Below are 18,448 nucleotides of genomic sequence, written 5' to 3'. Positions count from 1 at the left end.
TTCACATCTATTTTAGCACACATTTAAAGATGTACAGATTTATAAAATTCAGTCCATGATGTCTGATTTAGAACAAACTTTTAAAGTTTATGATTATTTTTGATGTTCATTTCTGAAACAGTATTGACAATTTAGAAAAGCACTTTTAAAATAATAAAAAAACAACAAAAATAGGATATAATGTATCATTTGTTTCATATGCATATTTAAATATGCAGCTACAAACTGACAAAATGTCCATCTTAATTTCCTGATTTCTACCATATATTTTTTGTACAGTATGTTTTGTTCAGCAGCATTGATTACTTGTCTTTTATGACTTATAAATCTGAGTTTCCCTATGTTTTGTTACCAAACTGGTTCTGAAAATTCAAATTCAATGTTTCAGTGAGAGTTTTGTCCGTTCATGTCAAGTGGTTCCATTTGAGGACACACACATCTTCCCTTTGTTTTTGTGCTCCTCACACAATGTTACTCTCCAGAATGGGCTCGTGCAGGAGGATCCGTTTAAGGTCAAAAGCACTGAGGTCAATGGTTTTATAGCCTCCTTCCAGAATAAGCTCAGCCACGGCGAGTCCGACCGCAGGAGACTGCTGTAGACCGTGACCGCTGAAGCCCGTTGCAAAGTACATGTTGGGCACAAGAGGATGCAGTCCAATAATGCCATTCTGATCCAACGTGTTGTAGTCGTAAAATCCAGCCCACGCATTTGAAACCTGATAAAGATGGATTATAAGAGCAAAGTTCTTTATTTGGAAAAAATTGCATGGATGAATTTCTAGTAGACACAAACAAACATATGTACTGCACTTTACCATCTAACAACCATCAGAAACTGTTAGTTTAAAATTAGTTTAAAATAGTTAAAAATTAGTTTTAGGACTTTAAGGAAAGATCAAGAAAATTTCACCTTCAGCTGCTCGAAAGCTGGAACACGGTGGGCTAGACGATGCCAGACTTTCTCTTGAAAGAAGTCGTGGTCCACATCAAGGTTACTGATATCTGGTTCTTCTGTCTGCATGAGGTAGAAATAACAATGAATGAACAAATGCATAAATTCATGCACAGAATAAAACTGATATGATAAGAGATCGACTCAAAACCAGCCTATACCTCCTCTGGTGACATTCCTGTGATGTAATTTCCTCCCAGTCCCTCTCGTCTACAGTAAACACCTGAATAGTCGATCAGAAATGGAGTGTCCAACCCTGGTCCATCAGGACAATGTACCACATAAACAAACCTGGAGGAGATGATGTAGCTAATGAGACTCCACAGTTCTAGAATTATACATAATTAAAATTTGATTTAAATTCAAAATTAAATATGAAATGTTACATGAAATAATAATGATATGTAATCATTTATTAACAATATTTAATTACAGTCTCCAGCATTCCCACAAGCCTGCAGTGAATAAGCAGTTTGGAGAATTGTTTTAATTAATTAATAAATCACTTATAATACTTTAATGATACTTAATCATTAATATAATATAATATAATATAATATAATATAATATCATACAATATTATATTATATAATATCATATAATATAATAATAAATGCAACCTATTTTAGGATATCTGGCACTGCTGATTAATTTAAATTACATTTATATTATTTTTTAATAATAATTATATTATATTTATTACTACTAATAATATAATATATAATATAAAAATAAACTCAACTTATTTCAGAATATCTGGCACTGTTCATTAATTCAAATTAAAATTTAATTTTATTTATTGAATAATAATATTTATTTGTTAATATTTTACAATATAATATAATACAATTATTATAAGAATTTATTAAAAATATTATCTAAAATTATATTTGATACTACTATTTTTATTAACTACTAAAGGTGTTTAATTATTAATAATTAACTGTAAATTATATTTCACATAAAGTGTAATAAATTCTTAATACTATTATTTTATATAATAAAATAATTACTTAAAATTACTTAATTCAATTATAATATATAATAATGTAATATTAAAATGTAATAATTAATAATATTACAATTACATTATAATATAATATAATATTAAAATATTATATAAAAATATATTTTGCACTGCCCATTCATTTAAATTTAAATGATTTTTTTTTCCATTAATGTTGTTTATTATAAATTATATTTCACTATCATGCAATGTAAAAAATGAATAACATTAAACTAAATTGTAATATAAAATAATGTAATATAATACGATACAATATAAAAATGCAACAGTTACTTTAGAATATTTGGCACTGCTCATACATTTAAATTAAAATAAAATTCATTTTTATTGAATAATAATGATATTTAATCATAAATCATATTTGTATTATATAATTAATTTTAATAATAGTTTAAAATATTATAGAATTTTGCACTGCTTATTTATTTAAACTGAAATTTAATATTTTAATTATTAATCATATTTTATTTTATTATATAATATAATATAATTAATATTAAAGTTATGTTATAAAAATATATTGGGCACGGCTCATTCATTTAAATTGAAAATAAATATAATTTTTTCATTGAATACTAATTTGGTTTAATTATTATAAATTGTATTTCACTATCACAAAATGTAATAAATTATTAATAATATTACAATTAAATTGTAAAATAATATAATAATAAATGCAACAGTTATTTTAAAATATTTGGCACTGCTCATTAATTTAAATTAAAATGAAATATAATATAATAATATAATATAATATAATATATAACATAATATAATATAATATAATATATAACATAATATAATATAATATAATATATAATTTTAGAATATTTGGCATTTCTTATTTATCCAAGTAGGTAAGAAACCATTTCAAATTACAGTGTAACCACTGTTTACTTTACACAAAATGTGAACAATCATGAGTCTCAACCTCTTTCTGGGCTCCACGGGTAATGGAACACCAGACACTGATTCTTTCGGGCCTAATCCGATGCCTAGCATGGAGGCGATCTTTCCTGAGTTTGCACCTGCTGCATTTACCACAATGGCACACTCCACAGGCTGATACTCCAGACTGTTGGGCATCCGCACCTAAAATCACACCACATCTACCTGTTATGCTATTAGTGCACTTTAAAGCACCTACAAAACGATGAAAACAAATTTCAAAACAACATGCAAAACAGCTGGTGTGTTTCTTTTGAAAAGACATCTGTGCTTACATTAACATATTTTATCCTTTGGATATTAAGAAGCTCTCCATCTGTGGTTTCTGCCAAATTTGCAGCACATTTAAATCCTAAAAATTCAAGAGAATCAACATGAGTTCTGTTTTAATGCAACACTGAAAAAAAAGCTAGTTAAAAAGTATCAAAAGTAGGACAATGTGCACTTATTTGGTAATAATTTGACAAACATTAACATATTGTAGTTGTGAATCCCAACCTGTGACCTCTCCAAAGCACTGATGGACTCCCATAGACACAGCCTTGCGCCTGAGAGCGGTCAGGAGAGACCAGGGGTCAAACCAGCCCTCGTTCTCTAGTCCTTTGTGAGGAATAAATATGTCACTCAGTAATAAACTTCAGATGTGAGATGCATCAAAGATTGTGAAAACAGTCACTAACCAAGAGAAGCCAGAGCAACTCCGTCCGTGTTCATCCAGGGGTATCGCTCCTTCAGCTGGGACGGCGACAGGAGGGTGACCTTCGCACCCGCATATCTACAGATTAAATCAAACACACGTTTTATTATTAACTTTGTAGTGTACATCTGTTTATCAGCTAATATGAAAGTCTGGGCTAACAGAAAGACATTTTAATTTACTGATATGCCTAATAAAGTTGAATCTGCCACACAACTTCGTTACCTCCTGTTACCTTTGAGTTCTGTAGTTTTCCTCCATAATGTGAGCTGATTTTTCGCTGGCGAGGAAGAGATATCCTGAATGATTAAACTGCAGATCAACGGGGTCTTCATTCACCACCGAGAGATGATTCTGTGGCAATACAACACAAAAGATATGTACAAACATTTATCAGTATTCTTAAACTCCAAACCCGACCAAACGAAAAGTCCTGGTAAAGCACATTTAGAAACTTTTGCAACAAAATATTTAATTAAAGTCTCCAGAAATTAGCTGATGCTGTAGATTTCAATTTACACTACCAGTCAAAATTTTTGAACAGTAAGATTTTTAATGGGTTTTTTTTCGAAGGCTCTATTCTGCTGACTATTCTGCATTTATTTGATCCCAAATACAGCAAAAAATAATATATAGAAATAATAACAGAAATATTTTTTACTATTTAAAATAACTGCTTTCCATTTTAATACATTTCAAAAAGTTATTCCTGTGATTTCAAAGCTGATTTTTTAGCATCATTACTCCAGTCACATGATCCTTCAGAAATCATTCTAATATTCTGATTTGCTCATCAAAAACACTTATTAATATTATTTTGTTGAAAACAGCCGAGTAGAATTTTTTCAGGTTTCTTTGATGAATAGAAAATTCAGAAGAACAGCATTTATCTGACATAGAAATCTTTTGTAATATATAGAAGTGATATATTATATAAATATATATAAATATATATTGTTACAAAAGCTTTTTATTTCAGATAAATGCTGGTCTTTGCATCTTTCTATTCATCAAAGAATCCTTAAAAAATGTACTCAACTGTTTTAAATGTGTATAATAATAATAATAATAATAATAATAATAATGTTTCTTGAAGACTGGAGTAATGATGCTGAACATTTAGTTTTGATCACAGGAATACATTAAAATTTAAAATATATTCAAATAGAAAACAGTTATTTTAAATAGTAAAAACATTTCAAAACTGTACAGTTTATGCTGTACTTTGGATCAAGTAAATGCAGGCTTGGTGAACTGAAGAGACTTCTTTAAAAAACATTAAAAATCTTACTGTTCAAAAACTTTTAACTGGTAGTGTATGTATGTTACAGTTCATATATAACTAAAACAATGTTTCAGGAAGCATTTAACAGTGCAATATAGAAGATTTTACATTGATGTTCTTCATGAAATGAGCTGAAAACAGTGACAGCAAGATATTTTCTTTCAAGGAGAACTGTTGCCGAATTCCACCACATGACAGCACAGTCGACGCCTGGGAATACTGTAGAAAGAAGATGTTTTGTAATTACTTTTTATTTATTGGCATTAAAATCTTACAAAACTCACAAAAAAATCTAAAGTTTTCTTCTGTCATTTATGCATTACATAGTACACAACCTCTGAGTCTGACAACTAAATCTTAAAGATAGTTCACCCAAAAAATGAAATTTCTGTCACTCTCATGTTGTTCCAAACCCTTAAGACCTTCGTTCATCTATGGAACACAAATAAAGATATTTTACTGATGTCAAATAAACGATTTTATCAATGTTCTTACTACCTTGAACGTGTTAGTTGTGTTGTCGTTATGAAGGGTCAGAAAGCTTTTGGATTTCATAAAAAATATCTTAATTTGTGTTACAAAGATTAACAAAGGTCTAGCAGGTTTGGAAAGACATGAGGACGAGTAATTAATGACAGAATCTTCATTCTTGAGTAAACGATCCCTTTCAAATCATGTCACCAAGAACAAATATAATATTTATATTAATATATTTGCACAATGCTTCTGTATAATCGGTATAATGGCTTTAATATATTAACCTTTAAATAGATAGAAAAAAAGAAAAAAAGAAAAGAAACTGCATACAAAAAAAAAAAAAAAAAAAACATTTTTCTCTCCTCACAGGCTTGTTGCAGGGTCAGACAGACTCAAATCCTTTGCCAACAAATGTTTAATGTTTTTTTAATTCAGTTTCATTTGAAAATGCATTGAATATCCAATTTGGTTTCATTGTATAAAAAGGTTATAATGCAGGGAAAAAATGGACAATCAAATAAATGTTCTTGCATTTCTTTAAATGAATGATTTCTGTAAGCTAACTCTGAACTAACTGAAGTTTGTTATCATAATGGTAATACCATTACTTTACTGGGGTCATTTTGCTAATTCACTCTAATATAACCCTAATATGAACATTAAGCCTCTTTCAGTGTATCTGAAACCCAAATAAACTAATTATTTATTCAGACATCCACCCCTAATTCTGTTTTAATAAATGTAATTGTTTCCCAAAGACATTGATATAATGTCTGGTGTAGGCAGAGGAACATGACAAGATGTTTTTTTTCTTTTTTGTGGGTGAACCTTTTATACATGATCAGTACATGATTATTAACATCCCACAGTACATTGTATAGTACACACTGTGTCTCAAAACCTAGACATCACCTTTGTAGCATCAAATACATGCTCACTAAGTTCTGAGATATGCTCCCAAGTGCCCTTGGATAAACTCACAGTAGGGTCTTTCTCCACCACCAGCACTCTCAGACCATCCCTCACTCGCTCCTTCCTCTTCAGCCAGTATGCGATGGACCATCCTACGACTCCCCCTCCTACAATCACCACATCAGCCCTCTCCGGAGGCAGGCCAGGGGTCATCTCAATCGGGCTCCAGTCACTGCCAGGCATCGCTGCGACCGCTTTGTCCCGAAACGCCCGAACCTGAGCATCCAGATCTGCAACAAGTTACATATAACAGTAGTATATGTTTAATGTTCATAGATTTTCTTGAAACCATATGGTGTTTGTAATTTTGTTAGATAAAAGTGAGTTTTATTATTAATGTAATGCTGCTTTGTGATAAATTTCTCATTTATATATCTAAATATAGGGAGAAAAAAATATTTTATCTGGTAAATATCTTTTATTCCTAAAAAAAACTATACTAAAAAAAACTAAGGAATTAATAAAAGAGAACACAAATGATCATTTTATTGTAGCTATAAACACTATAAACATATTTCGCTTCGATTACGAACTAGACCAAATTACTATACTACATGTATAATATTTGTTATGCAGAAAGCGAATTTACAAATCCTACTATAACGAAAGCAACACTCATTAATATTAATTACGCACCGTTACGTTCGACCAGAAGAGCTCACTGATTTGCTGAAAAGCAAGCGGGCGTTACGCACTCGGCGAATGAACGCACATCTAGTGAGGGAACGGCTTTGCTCATGAATATTGATTAGTTACGTGACACGACGCACCTAGGAAGTTTACAAATTAACGCCAGCATGACCTAATTAATATTAATGAGCTAACCATTTTATCATAGTAGGATTAGAAATACGAGGACATAAGGAAGGCAGGTATGACTTTGTCACGGTTCACGGTTTAAACAGGACGTTCAACGCCTCTCATCTTAATATAAACGTACGGATGCATACCGTATATGAAGTGAATCGTCTCACCTTTAAAGAAGTCCTTTTCAGCTCCCCTGCTGCTGCTTGTAAAGCTCCGACAGGGCGCTTTCAGAGCCCTGAAAGCAGGGACGGAGGTGAACAGCTTGCGCCACATTGCTATGGTCGTCAAATAGTCATTTATGCAGAAGAAAACACTCAAATCTTCTTTTTCGCACTGACACGCCACTCGCAGTGGAGTCTAAACTCATTTGACCTAGTGCGCATGCTCACAATGACGCCATAACAAGACCAGCCCACAGTTGTAGTTTCATTAGTGGCCAGTAGGGGGCACGTAAACAAGATTGTATTAATTTTCACTCGTATTGTGTGATGTTTTCAGTTTGCCCAGTTGTTGCATGAACTGTAAAATATGCAGCAAATATATAGTGCAATATCCATTTTAATCATTATAACGTACGTACGTACAGTGAATATTAATTATGTTTGTCAGTTGACACTGCTGAGACATAAACACAAAAATTACTTTTTAAATTATAGGGAAAAAAATCAATTTCAGTTCATTCAAATGGGCAGCTTGGTTTTTGGACTAGCAAGTCCAGGACTTTTGTGGTTCTAGATCATTTTAATGATTAAAAATAAAGACACAGATCAACTAAGTCCCAGTCACTCCTTTATTCACCCATTTAAAGACAAATCAAACAGTTATCTGGCCAGTTGATTGCAGAAATGACTTATGAACATTTTTCTCACCTTTCCAGGTGATAATTTGACACCTTCTGCCCCCAGTAAACATCACATTTGACAATCAAATTTAAAAAACAAACCAAGAAAAAAAAAAAAAAGATATGAAAAGAAAATCTCTTTGAGCAATTACAACAGAAGTATAAAAAATCTTCACTCGTTCTCCTCAGATCGTGGGATGGGGGCCGCAGCCGTTCAGTGCTGTGCGTTCAGGAGAGGGGGGGTGGGATTTTGAGTTTCTGGGTTTTACGTTCTTGAGAGGCCACGGTTGTCAAGGTCTTTGACCTGTGAAGGTAAAACAGGAGATCAGTGGAAGTTCAGATGGTTTATAAGGATAGTAACGGTTAAAGATGCACAGGTGAGTTCGGATGTACCTTGTATATCCTGACGAGCCAGTGCTCTGTAGTATATGCTTCCTCCAGCACATCCAGCTCAAAGTCCTTGTTGCCAATCTCTGCGTTACGAACCCTGTCGTAACCAGGAGGACGCTCTGGAAAGAAAAGGAAATGTGAAGTTTAATTCCAGTCAGCACTAACTTTTTAGTATTTTTTTTTTGTTCAACTAAACTCAACCTGAACTAAAAGTCAACATGACACAGCATTTGCAACTCATTTCACTTCATGTCAGTTATTTATAAAAATAATAATAAAATATTCAACAAGATAAGATATTACATTCAATCTTAAATCTTAAGATTAAAATATTAAATGAATATTCAATACAATATAACTAATTAATAGTGTGGTTATTTTTAACTAAAACTAAAATTAAAACAAACTATTAAAACGTTTCGTTTTCATTAATTGAAAAAGCTAAAATGAAATAAAACCTACATTTTAGATCAAAAATTACATTTATAAAAACTGAAAATTTGAATTTTTTCTTTGGCAACTAATTTAAAAGAAATAAGTTGAAATACTAAAAATTAACAAAATAATTACAAAATAAATAAATAAAGCAAACCAGGAATATTGAAAGAAAGAAAGAAAAAGAAAGAAAGAAAGAAAGAAAAAGAAAGAATAGTGACAAAAGAGCATAAGTACCAAAATTAAAATGTTAATTTTCATTGCTTGAAATAGCTGAAATTAACTCAATTTTAGATGAACATTTTTACATTTAAAAAAACAAAAAAAACAAAAACAAAACTGAAAATTAGAATTTTTGCCTTGGAAACTAAGTGAAAAGAAATAAGTTAAAGCACTAAAATTACTAAAAATAAAACAAAAATGCTAACCAGAAATATAAAAAAAATAATTATAATAAATTCCAGTGATTAATAAACATAAGAACCAAAACTAAAACTATTAAAAACTTTCATTTTCAATAACTTGAAAAAAAAAACTTAAAAAATGTACATTAAAACCAACTAACTGAAAGAGATAAGTTGAAGCACTAAAATTACTAATATAATTTTTTTTAAAACGCTAACCAGAAATATTGAAATAAATAAACTAATAAATAAATAAATAAAAATACAATGACAAAAGAACATAAGTACCAAAACTAAAACTATTAAAAACTTTAATATTCATTAATTGAAATAGCTGAAATTAAATAACATGTAAATTTTAGAGAGAAAAAAAAAATGTAAAAGAAAAAAACTAAAAATTAGTACTAAGTAGTACTAAAAGTACTAAAATACTAAATAGAAATGTTTTTTAAAAACTACAACGACAAAAGAACATAAAAATACCAAAACTAAAATGAAAATAGAAAATATATAAATACAAGCCATTTCAAAATATTACTAATTGCTTAAACAGTATATAAATAATACGAAAAAAAACAGCTAATAAAAATAGGTAAAACAATATTCATTACATAAATAAATATTTATTAAAACTAAAACTGTTAAAAATAGTTGAAATACTAAAATTAATCAAACTAAAATAAAAACAAATTAAAGCTAAATAGAAATAAAAATGACTAAATAAAATATTAAAATCAAAACTGAAAATATCAATAAAAGCTCATCTAAAACATTAATACAATAATGTATGAACTATATATATATATATATATATATATATATATATACACATACACACACACACACACTCAAGAAAATAATAAAATGCTATTCAATAAAATGAAATGAATGAAAACAGGACTTAAAGTGGGCATCACTACATTAACTGGAGAAATATGAAACTGATCAAGTATGGTAAATAATTAGCTGGGGAAAAACACACACACAGCCAGGAGATACTTACTGGCTTCAGTGTAAACCTGGCCAAAGCGATAGTAGCACATCTTGTACATGAGACAGTTGAGCAGGACGGGGGACCCCTCGCGGTCCACGCGAAACTCTCCGGTGGGAGTGTAGTAGTCGTGTTCCTTTATGTGCCTCCCTGTGTCCGTGCTGCCACCGATACGGACCATCCACAGGAACTTATTAATGTCTAAACAAACAAATACATATAAACTTATTCATTTTTACCTGTTATTTAGGTTTCATCCCATCCGGATACTGCAATTCAAACATTAGAAGCATAAACCCTTTTTCATGGCTCAAAATAAATCTGAGCCCGTACCATCAGATGAATACCCCGTCAGCCCACCAAAGATCACCAGGACGTAACTAACATCCAGTTCTCGCATGATCTCATAGGCTTTCTCCTCAGTGGAGGCCATAGCCTGCAAAAAGAAAAGCATTTTTAGAAAAGTCCAAAACTACATATTTTATGAAGTTTAAACTACATAAAACTACATCCTCACCTGACCCACTCTGGAGATGTGAGTGTTATTCCAAGTGTTGTTGTCAACCAGAATTGTTCGATTGGCCATCGCTGTTATTTGATACCCATAATCCCACCACGACATGACTTTAGCATCCTGTACGCACACAAAAATAACGTGAGATAAGCAAAAACATTCACAATCAAAAGAAGTGGGAAGTTCTTGAGACAGATCTCACTAACCTCCGGTGTGTTGTGTCTGAGCCAGTAATACGCCTCTCTGAAGTCATCAAAGATGATGCGGCTGCCGTCACCACCGCGGGCCGAGAGCACAATAGACGGGGAGGAGTACGCCTCGCTAGTCACCCAGGTAGAGTGGAAGGTGTATGTAATGAGGAAGAACGCCATGACCAGGATCATCCCGCTTGCCACCTACAGACCAATCACAGCTGAGTATCACTGAGTGAACCAATGACGTAAGGAAAGCTAAGAACGATCAAGAGCATTGATCGTACCTCGTTTTTGATCGGGTAAGTGGAATCCTGCTGCTTCTTGGTCTTCTTGTCCGCTCGGCTGACATCTAGGTTCTTCATGTAGGTGGTGAGGACCTGAGAAACGCCAATGCCAGACAGGATGCACATGACGGGAGCCAGGACTAACATAAGACGCACCTGAGGACGCACAGATCAAACCAGGGTCAGAGCTTCCTTTGTTAAAAGAAATGCCAGTAAATTGACTTCAAATATTGAGTAATAAAAAGTAAAAGTGTATTACCATCACAGCTGAGAAGTACATGCTGGTGACGCCATACATGATGATGAAAATCGTGGCATCGGAGAGGTTGTTAAAGCAGTAATAAAGTCCAACTGGAGAAATAAGAGATGACAGAATAATACATATGATGCAGTGTTATTTTAACATTATTTCTATATGATTATAGTACTATTAATATTTTGACTTTAGAGCTGCAAAACAATTAGTTGCGATTAATCAATTCAAAATAAAAGTTTGTTTACTTACTATATGTGTGTACTGTGTATATTTACTATGAATACATAAATACACAAATTTATATATATTTTTTAAATATTTGTATGTATTGTATCCAAACACCTGTATATAATTTATATTATATACAAATAGAAATATTTTACATATAAATCTAACATATTTTTCCTTAATACATACGTGTGTGTGATTCAATATACATAATACATATACACACATATAGTATGTGAACATAAACCTTTATTTTGAATCCATTAATCACGACTAATGGTTTTAGTCTCTATTTGAATTTGCTTTATTTTTATATTTTCAGTTTTCATTTTAATTTTAGTTTTAGTGATTTTGTTATGTGCTTGTCATTTAATTAGTTTTTCTTTAAAATATTTCTATTAATTGAAATATTTCTTTAATTTATTTTTATTTCTGTTTTAGTCATTTTTAACCTTCAATGTAAACATACTGCATTTCAGTTAGTTGCCATGGTGATATTTTTACCTGTGGTGACATTTATTAGTTATTCACGTCAAAAATCTAGCAGGTTTTTTTCTTTTATATTTTCACATTTTATGTACATTTATAACACTATACTTTGTGTTTTCTTACTTAAGCATTAAAATACATAAACCTAGTTAACACTGCTGCATTAGTGTGTAGCACAGCAACTGAGAAAGTAACAGTAAAATCTTTCTCTCTTTTGTAATCAATCTCAATATTTTTTCCACTTTTGGGAAGTGAAGAAAGTGGAATGGATACACAAAAAATAAAAAAATATATTTATATATACAAATCTGAACAACTATCATGACTTTCGCTTCTGAGAAGCTCAGAAATGAGAAAAAACTCCTCATAATTTTAGTTAACAATAACAACACTGATCTGATGGTTTAAAGACAAAAAGCAACCACAGGAAGGCACTGTACCTGGAAACATGAAGACCAGAAGCTGCAGGTCAAAGTAGTAGGAGGACCAGGTGGTGGGCTGGTGCTCAGACACGGAGGCGATGATGGGGATGTTGTTCTTGGCGTATGATGGATCCAGCAGAGAGTAGAAACGGCCAGTCCAAGGTGAGATTTTCCCTAAATACATAAGTCAATACAAAAACAAATTATTCAGAAATAATAAAAAATATATATATATATATTTAAATAATCAGAAATAAATACTTCATAAAATATCAATACACACACAAACACACATATACATATATATATATATATAAAACATAAAATACATATTTATTACGGAGTGTCTTTTTAGTGCAAATAGCCCACATTGTTGGCAGAAGACATTAACACTAACTCCACCAGTGTGTGATTAGGCTAGTCAACACTACAAAACATAAATATCAAACAACGGTTCCAGTGGCATAGATCACAAAACTTGTGCCATAGCCTTTTTGACAGGATAGACCCAAGTTCAAATTCCCCTTTTGCCGAACTTTTTTTCTCCCTTTTCAAATCTGATATCACTTCATTTATTTGCAATAAAAATGAAGGAAACAATTGAAAAGTTTAAAATCGGGTAGAGCTAGGATAGGTGTAAGGAGGGATTTATTGTCCTGGTGACACTCAATACCTTATTACTGCATACTGTTTTATAATGTAGTACAATACTGAGGTGCAGATAATTGCCATTATTTGCAATAAGTAGAATAAATAGCAGAAAATCCTGTTATTTTAACATGGTGTAAATAGAATCTATATCTATTTGCACTTAGTGTAAACTCCCTCTACCTGACTTACACATTTTGCAATTTTTTGTAATATTTGAATGGGAGCGTGTCCTCTCACCTGTCAGCATGAGCACCGCGCCCACAGAGAGCAGGATGATACCGACCAGTGAAATGACACTCTTGAACAACACCTCAAACTGCTGCGCGTTCAGTTTGCTCCGGAGGTAATCGACAAAGGCGTGAATCTGACACAGACCAAACACCCCAAATGCAGCCATGTGTTCAGAGGACTGGACGGGCTACAAGAAGTGAAAGAAAGAGAGAGATTATTAACCTGTTTCGAAGATTGTTATACCAATTATTTACATTTGACGTTCAACTCCTTACCTGGAATCCAACAAAAGAGATCTGCATGGAGAGGATGGTGCCCAGGCAGTAGACTGTGCAGTACGCCACATAGATACGGTGAGAGAATCGGCCGGTGAGCATCAACACCAGCACGTGCAGGGGAATGAGGTTAATCAGAAACACGTAACCACCCCAGGAGGACACCTGATGGCAACACAGAGTTATTGTGTTATTGAAATTTTGTGTTTTTAAATAATTTATTGATTTGCTCTGGAACCAAATTGAGATGGACAATATTTTTCAAATGTAGCTCACCATGTAAAAATATGCCAGTGCGCACATGGACGACCAATATATGGAGCCTGTTTTCACTGCTTTGATCCACATGTAGTACGTCAACAGCATGCAGAAAATGGCAATTCCTATACCACAAAAAACAATGTAATATACACTGCTATATTATGTACACTACCAGTCAAAAGTTTGATTTTTTATGTTTTTTTTTTAAAGTCTCTTCTGCTCACTGAGCCTGTATTTATTTGATCAAAACTACAGCAAAAACAGTAATATTTAAATATTTTTACTATTTAAAATAATTTATTTCTATCTGAATATATTTGAAAATGTAATTTATTCCTGTGATTTTAAAGTTAAATTTTTAGCATAATTACTCCAGTCACATGATCCTATAAAAATCATTCTAATATTCTGATTTGCTGCTCAAAAACATTTATTATTATTATTACTATCTTAAAAACAACAGAGTAGAATTTTTTCAGGTTTCTTTGATGAATAGAATTTAGAAGAACAGCATTTATCTGAAATAGAAATCTTTTGTATTATTTTAGATGTCTTTATCATCATGTTTGATCAATTTAAAGCATCCTTGCTAAATAAAAAAAATAATTTCTATAATTTCTTACCCCCTTATCAATATACATATATATATATATACACTACCGTTCAAAAGTTTGGGGTCAGTACATTTTTATTGTTTTTTTTTTTTTTTTTTTTTTTTTTTAAGAAATTAATACTTTTATTCACCAAGGATGTATTAAGTTAATAATTAAAAGTTTATTAAAAGTTAATAATAAATAATTTACATTGTTATAAAATATTTATATTTTGAATAAACACTGTACTTTTTAAACTTGTTATTCATGAAAGAATCCTGGAAAAAAAAAAAAAAAAAAAAAAAAAAAAATCACAGGTTCCAAAAAATATTTGGCAGCACAACTGTTGACATTATCCAACACTGATCATTCTAATAATAAATCCGCATATTAGAATGATTTCTGAAGGATCATGTGACACTTAAGACTGGAGTAACAGCTGATAAAAATTCAGCTTTTCATCACAGGAATAAATTCTATTTTAAAGTATGTTAAAATAAAAAACATTATTTTATATTGTAAAAACATTTTGCAATATTACTGTTTTTTTTTTTCTATGTTTTTAATCAAATAAATGCAGCCTTGATGAGCATAAGAGACTTCTTTAAAGACTATTACAAGTCTTACTGACCCCAAACTTTTGAACGGTAGTGTATATATGACTCCAAGCTTTTGAATGGTATAGTGTATAATGTTACAAAAGCTTTTTATTTCATGTAAATGCTGATCTTTGGATCTTTTTATTCATCAAAGACTCATAATAATATTAATAAAAAATGTTTTTTAAACAGCAAATCAACATACTAGGATGATTTCTGAAGGATCATGTGACACTGAAGTCTGGAGTAATGATGCTGAAAATGTAGCTTTGATCACAGGAAAAATTTACATTTTAAAATAGATATTTAAATAGAAAAGTTTTAATAATTATTTATTTAGTTTTATTAAATAAAAATTTCAATTTCATATTCGACAGAAATTTAAAAACTTTTCCTACTGAGGCCTTTCTGGAATCATCAAAACCGTTTTAATAAACCCCTAATTTGAGAAACTGAACACAAATCTCGGAGACAAGATTGTACCTTCATTGTCATAAGAGCCTGCCACAGAACGGGAGATGTACCCAGGGACGACTGCGATCATGGCAGCAGCCAGAAGCCCTGCACCAGCATCCTGCAACATACAGTGTTACTTCAGTCAGGAGAATTATCTAGACAAATAATGATCAGGCGGGTGTGACAGACAAGTGCTGAGGTTCATCTCACCTTAAGCTCTTTTGTGAAGTGATAGGTGACAATAGCGGTGAAGGAGGAGAAGAGAGGGGCGAGGAACACACACACATTGCGGATATCGATGGTGATGTGGAAGAAGTGTAGCACGTGATACAGAGCTGCAGATGTGATCATCAACCCTGTGGGGGAAAAAAAAAACCACATAGTTGCTATGCAGTAGTAATACTGTTTAAAGTGGTTTCAGCATTAAAAAGTCACTAAATTTGGTTTATATTTAGAAATCCACCTTCTGTACTTGGCATCAGGCCAAAAGTGCCTGAAAAGCACAAATAATCTTATATTGCTACAAATTTTGAAATTAGTGCCATTAAGTTGTACCGGGATAGATGGTGCCTCCTATAATTCTCCCAAGTGGATACCAAGCCCGATCATCAAACCAGTTATGGAATTTGTAAAAGCCCTCTTCTGCCAAGAAGCGAGTGGTCCTGTAATTGAAATACCTGCCGAAAACAAACAGGAAACGCATTTAAACAGATGTTCAGATGCTGGTGCACTGCAACAGTGAGCTGAAAGCTGCACTTACGGATCGAACTCATGGATGACACTCTCGAACCGAAGCACAGAGAACAGTCTGGTGGAGAACGCTGGAGGAAAAAGACAAGACGGACAGATTTAGAGGACAGCTGACATACAGGGAGTCTGATATAAAGGGATGTATATCCACTCACACAGGACGGCTGCCATAGACAGAATGAGCAGCTTCAGCAGGGTGTCCTGTTTCTCATAGGACAGACGCAGGAAGCCCAGCTTGGTCATCTTTACACACAGGAGGCAGGACTAACTCTTGATACCTGACAAATGAACAACAGCATGTTAACAATAGTAATACAGCTTAAACTATACATTTTATGGAAAAAAAAAAGTAACATGTTACAGCAATGTAAAATAGGGCTTCTTTAACTATAAACTACGTACAAGCAGTAAGAAAAAACTGGCAGATTTAAACTTCTTTATATAATTACAAAATTCATTTTAGAGGTTTTTCAAATTAATTAAGCATCAAATATGAACTGTAGAGGGTAAAACAGTTTAAGAAATGCCATTTATGTCATTTGTTAAAGTGTCAAATCAGGAAGAGCCAGTTTGTGCACAATTCCTACATAAAACCCAATTCATTAATACTTCACCACACATTTACAAGCAGATAAATCAATTCAGAGAGTATCTATATGCACATAAATACTCTGTTTATCTGAGAAACCATTCGTGGTAATAAACTATTAAAGTCTTGATTAGCTCCTTAGCTGCTAGCTAACATCACACCTATCTCACACCTTCCCAAGCTTTTTTTATTATGCGTAAATGTGTTACTTAATGCACGTGAGTACATATAATGACAGCGAACCCGTGTAGTTGTAATGCGTGAGATTAGAAATTAAAAATGTGCAAAATTACCAGTCTTATTCATCGGCGGTTCACTCACTCCAGCCTTTCCACACTCTCACACACAACCCTCTCTGCGATCAAGCCCCGCCCATCCACGTAGAGAGGGCGTTAATTGGCTCAGCGTCACAATTCCGCGAGAATGGCTTCTGCTGATTGGCCTTTGAGATGTCATTCAAACGTGTCAAGACTAGTTCCGCATGGCGCTCCAGATATGACGTGTCCTAAAGGGAGAAAAACAGTCAGCACTGTGGAATCAAAGCAGCAGTGAACTTTAAAACTTTAACTAGCAAATATCGTAACATTTAGATGTTATTTTAGATATATGTTATAATAACATTTCAAGCACACGTTCATATCGATTTATGTCAAGAAGAAAAAAAATATTTTTATGAGGTTTTGCAAACTTCTAAAGCAAAGTTTGTCTTTCAACAAGTTATTTGAGTTATCTCATGTATTGTGACTAATACATAATATCATAATAAGATTATATACATGATAAAAAAACAAACAAAAAAAACAAAAACTATATATATTTTAAGTCACTTTAAGAAAGTCCAAAGGCTAATATTATGAAATATTATTACAATTTAAATTAACTATTTTGTTTTACTTATTTTTTTGGATTATTTCTGTGATTTTCAGCATCATTGTCTCATAATCTTTCAGAAATCATTCTAATGTGCTGATTTGGTTCCAAATATATAATAAAAATAATTAAAAAAAACTGTTTCACTTACAGTAAAATAGGACTTAACATACTTAGTAAAATGCATACTAACTAGCGTTTCTTATCTTAAATGCAATGTACACAGCTGTTCAAACATTTGGGACCAGTAAGATTTTTAATGTTGTAACAATAATATTGTGAAATATTATTTTACTCTATAATAAATGTTTTAAAAGATTAATTTATTCCTGTGCTGCAAAGCTGAATTTTCAGAATCATTACTCCAGTCTTTAGTTTCACATGATCCTTCAGACCTTCAATCATTCTAATATTCTTATTTATCAATGTTAAAAAAGTTAATTTTTTTTAAAGAAATGAATACTTTTATTCATCAAGGACGTGTTAAATTGATAAAAAGTGATTGCAAAGACTTATATTGTTAGAAAAGATTTCTATTTGGAATAAATGCTGTTCTTTTT

The 18,448-nt window shown here is 31.9% G+C and overlaps 2 protein-coding genes across 2 annotated transcripts; both read right to left on the bottom strand.

The window, feature by feature from the left end:
- Positions 1-8: 8 nt before the first annotated feature.
- Positions 9-7,548, bottom strand: foxred1 (FAD-dependent oxidoreductase domain containing 1). Its single transcript, XM_051120616.1, has 11 exons — positions 7,333-7,548; positions 6,368-6,588; positions 5,018-5,128; positions 3,860-3,978; positions 3,608-3,702; positions 3,426-3,527; positions 3,203-3,279; positions 2,911-3,071; positions 1,114-1,243; positions 911-1,015; positions 9-716 (listed from the first exon to the last, which is right to left on the bottom strand). The coding sequence occupies exons 1-11, from the start codon at positions 7,436-7,438 to the stop codon at positions 462-464; spliced, it is 1,482 nt and encodes a 493-aa protein (XP_050976573.1). The 5' UTR covers positions 7,439-7,548; the 3' UTR covers positions 9-461.
- A 393-nt stretch (positions 7,549-7,941) lies between these two features.
- On the bottom strand, positions 7,942-17,356 carry stt3a (STT3 oligosaccharyltransferase complex catalytic subunit A). The gene is made up of 18 exons (XM_051120613.1): positions 17,312-17,356; positions 16,585-16,707; positions 16,440-16,500; positions 16,235-16,356; positions 15,890-16,035; positions 15,707-15,797; positions 14,047-14,153; positions 13,771-13,935; positions 13,502-13,682; positions 12,632-12,787; positions 11,478-11,569; positions 11,219-11,374; positions 10,947-11,135; positions 10,744-10,860; positions 10,560-10,662; positions 10,239-10,427; positions 8,400-8,515; positions 7,942-8,310 (listed from the first exon to the last, which is right to left on the bottom strand). The coding sequence occupies exons 2-18, from the start codon at positions 16,670-16,672 to the stop codon at positions 8,272-8,274; spliced, it is 2,118 nt and encodes a 705-aa protein (XP_050976570.1). The 5' UTR covers positions 16,673-16,707; positions 17,312-17,356; the 3' UTR covers positions 7,942-8,271.
- Positions 17,357-18,448: the final 1,092 nt, after the last annotated feature.

Source organism: Labeo rohita, chromosome 10 (assembly GCF_022985175.1).
Source record: "Labeo rohita strain BAU-BD-2019 chromosome 10, IGBB_LRoh.1.0, whole genome shotgun sequence".
In the NCBI taxonomy this organism is placed as follows: Eukaryota; Metazoa; Chordata; class Actinopteri; order Cypriniformes; family Cyprinidae; genus Labeo; species Labeo rohita.
The sequence above is the reverse complement of the archived record's forward strand: the minus strand, read 5'-3'. Positions and strand labels throughout refer to the sequence as shown.